Genomic DNA, 3,556 nt, shown 5'->3' with positions numbered 1-3,556 from the left:
AAAAGCCAATGATTCCATTTCAATGTTGACAATGCCCTGTTCACTTAGTTTTTGAAGATATGCCATCTTGTCCTCTTCTTCGTAGTTGCAAAAAGCTCCATCTAGCCGGCCTTGTCCTGTCGAGAGGAGAATGATTTAGGACAGGACTTAATATCACTAAATCAGTTCTAGTTTACATAAATTCCTTAGTATTGTAGGGAATGGCTCCCATAAAAATTAAGAAACATAAAACAAGCAACATGAGGAAACCTTTGGACTGAATAAGTAATCTTGATTTTATTTACTAGTGGATAACATTAAATATCAAGGAATGTTTTTGTTTTTAGATATACAGATCTTGATAAAGTTACTATTTATATCAGTAAAGGAAAGGAAAAACTTTAACGTTACTACTCATAGGAAAACAAAAGTTAATAAAGTGTAGTTCACATTACAGAAACTCATTATAATGAAAACATAGGAAACAAGAGGAAATCCTCAATAGACGCGGTACTTGAAATTCTTTTAGGCAGGATTAGAGTAAATTAATCTACGAGACCCCCCCCCCTTTTTTTATTAGCTATATTTTTGTGCGCGCGTATACCCGATTCAATTTTATTACTCATTAGTATCTCTACTAGCCTACCCTCAAATTGAAATTATTTTAGGCAGGATTAGAGTAAATTAATCTATGAAACTTTGGACGTGGTAAAATACATCAATCGAAAGAGTTGACCTCCCGAGTACAAAACTGTAATTAAACCTTAAATCGGTCAGGAGATGAAGGAGCTATGAGCTAAAATTTGAACCAGAAAAAAAAACAAACTCAGAGCTATTCTATGAACAGTTATACTGCGGCTAAAAAAGCGCGTAGAAACGATTTTATATTGTTCTTGACAGGCGTAGAAGTTTTGCCATATATGAACTGATAATTTTAAAGTATGTCTGTGAACATGTCTTACCTTCGTAAAAGTCATAGGAACACATAGTTTTCCCTAAAACAGTGTTGTAGCTGGGAAGCTGTTTTTCTGCCACGGCTTTCAGTTCCCTAGCCAGGTCTGAATCCAAAATCGCAGGTCTTTGTACAGTCTTTCCAAGAACATGCTGTAAGAAAATCGGTAGAAATGTGGTAGTAGTATTATTATAACCAGTGATAATAGCGAGCCCAGAAACACAATATTATAAAAAAAGAACGATTCAACTGAATAAAATCCTATTTTTAGACCACCTTACTGCCTATGTGATGAAACCGTTGAAACAAATTTTAGCAGATAAAATTCCAGGTATAATCAAATACATAAATCACCAAAATTTAAAACTGTTCAACATACCAATTCTAAATAAGGACGCATAATCCCGTCAACTGCTTCTTCCGAGATTACAAGACAGCCACCTGGAAGCCCTATAAAAACCAAAAGTTTCTTTTTTTATTATACAGTTGACTTAGTTACGCAGGATGGTTGAAAATAGATACAAATACTTATTCACAAAATATAAGTGACGGGTTCCAAATAAACAAAAAAACGTAGGTGATTCGCGAACGTTTAAGAACTACTAGACTAGAGTACATAAAGACATATTGTCAGCCCCCAGTGGCACAGCGGTATGTCTGCGGACTTACAACGCTAGAATCCGGGTTTCGATACCCGTGGTGGGCAGAGCACAGATGGCCCATTGTGTAGCTTTGAGATTAATAACAAACATATTGTCAACTTAAGTTATTCTTGTCTGACCGAATAGTGGAATATGACTATCGCTCTCATACCCAAGAACACAAAGTGCGTAGAGCATTTTGCGGTAAAGAGATGCAAACCAGGAACCTTCAGGTGCATATTCCAGGCCATTCTGCTTTATTCAGTTAACATTGATATTGTAGTACATATACAACTGCCACATTGCAATGCTTGGACTGACATGAGAGTTTATAAAGCATAGCTGTCACGAGACTACAGTTTTTATCATAAGTAAGTAAGTTACGGAACACATGCATAGTTATGTACTCCATAGCACAATTTATTTTTGAGACACGGATTGGAAAAGGCTAGTATTTTTCTTACAAGTAGATTTTAAGACACACTTGAAGAGGCTACATTTCTATTAGCGAGCGATTGAGAAAAGTTTGAAAAACACAGGAGAGAAATAATTTGTTCTTACCTATACCCCCACACGTTCCTATACGGATGAAGGTGACGTCCTTACATTGGGCATGGTACATCAATTTGATCACCTCGTGAAGCATGATGGACACCGAAGGAATACCCATTCCATGCTATGGAAAGAGTAAAACACGTGTAGCCCCAAATTATATCATAATTTCTACAAATATTTATTACAATTAACATCGTGCTGTTTTGCATACTTTTAATAATTGGTAATATTAAGATATTTCCTCTAAGTATTGTCTTCGACATTCATATCCAAATGTATTAGCAATTTTCTGATCTCAGCATTTTTCTAGGCCTGAGTCTAACATTGTAAAGAAACATCAATGCCACTGTCTGTTTCTGTGTTTTCGTGGTTTGTGCAGACATTTCAAGATTTAAAATATGTGCATATTAAACTCAACATCCCACCTACGACTAAACACGTTTCTGTAATAAGAGTATCTCAAGTTTATAACCAGAACATAACAATGCCTGGAAGCTTTAGCAACATCCAACAATCAATCGAGCTGCAATGTGACTGAGCAATTACATTTAAAATGTTTTTTTTTCAGTTTTGTAAATTATCCTGCAGCTGATCTCCTATTGATTGATTTCCCTTTACTTGCTTTGACTCATATAACACATAACGATAGGGGATTTTCTAACTGTCTAATAAAATTATAGTTTTTGTATGGTATGTGTCTAATGACAATTAATGTACATCCATGTACAAATTATAGTATTTACTTCTCAGTAAATAACCATACAAATTTATGTTTGTTATTTACATTATTTCTTCGCTCACCTAAAGCGGTTTAATATTCATAAGTATAAATGTCTACCTCGGTGTTATCTTGAAAAAAGTATTACCATCTACATCAATTAATGCTCGTTTATCTTTAACTTTTTAAAATACTGTTTTTGTAGGGAACGTGTTTTAGTTTTGTTACTGTGAAGTTACCATACCCAGCTTTCAGTAGTGTATTGCTTAATTTTTGCGTTATTTTAAAGATTGGGAAATTGTTACTTGTAACTATGGTTACAAATTTACAGCAGAGATTACTTTTAACTAGATATATCAAATAGCCACGGTTCTCATATCGAGGTCTGTCGACCCCTAGGGTGTGTACGTGTGTAAACATTCTAATGACGCTAAAGATCGCGTGTCCATATGATTATAGTTAAGAAAAAGACGAAGAAGCGAGATTATATTCGATTAAATTTATTGCGATTTTCAGCCGCGGCATAGCGAATCCGAGTTTTTTTGTTTTTTTTCAAGTACAAACTTTTAGCTCATAGCTCCGTAATCTTTGACCGATTTGAGATCTAATTACAGTTTGGGATTCAGGAGGTCAAACCCTTTTGTTTGATGTATTTGACCACGTCCAAGGTCTCATAGATTTATTTACTCTAATCCTGCCTAAAATAATTTC

At 34.8% G+C, this 3,556-nt stretch overlaps 1 protein-coding gene across 1 annotated transcript in view; it reads right to left on the bottom strand.

Moving 5' to 3' along the window:
• The window catches only part of LOC106462925 (uridine phosphorylase 1-like), a 16,805-nt gene that overhangs the window by 6,120 nt on the left and 7,129 nt on the right, over positions 1 to 3,556 (bottom strand). The window contains exons 4-7 of the mRNA XM_013922893.2: positions 2,134 to 2,248; positions 1,311 to 1,381; positions 942 to 1,083; positions 1 to 116 (exon numbers count right to left, since the gene is read on the bottom strand). The exon at positions 1 to 116 is cut by the window's left edge and continues 22 nt beyond it. Coding sequence (XP_013778347.1) covers positions 1 to 116; positions 942 to 1,083; positions 1,311 to 1,381; positions 2,134 to 2,248 — 444 coding nt within the window. The remainder of the gene's footprint in view (positions 117 to 941; positions 1,084 to 1,310; positions 1,382 to 2,133; positions 2,249 to 3,556) is intronic.

This window comes from Limulus polyphemus, unplaced genomic scaffold (assembly GCF_000517525.1).
Source record: "Limulus polyphemus unplaced genomic scaffold, Limulus_polyphemus-2.1.2 Scaffold1284, whole genome shotgun sequence".
In the NCBI taxonomy this organism is placed as follows: domain Eukaryota; kingdom Metazoa; phylum Arthropoda; class Merostomata; order Xiphosura; family Limulidae; genus Limulus; species Limulus polyphemus.
The sequence above is the reverse complement of the archived record's forward strand: the minus strand, read 5'-3'. Positions and strand labels throughout refer to the sequence as shown.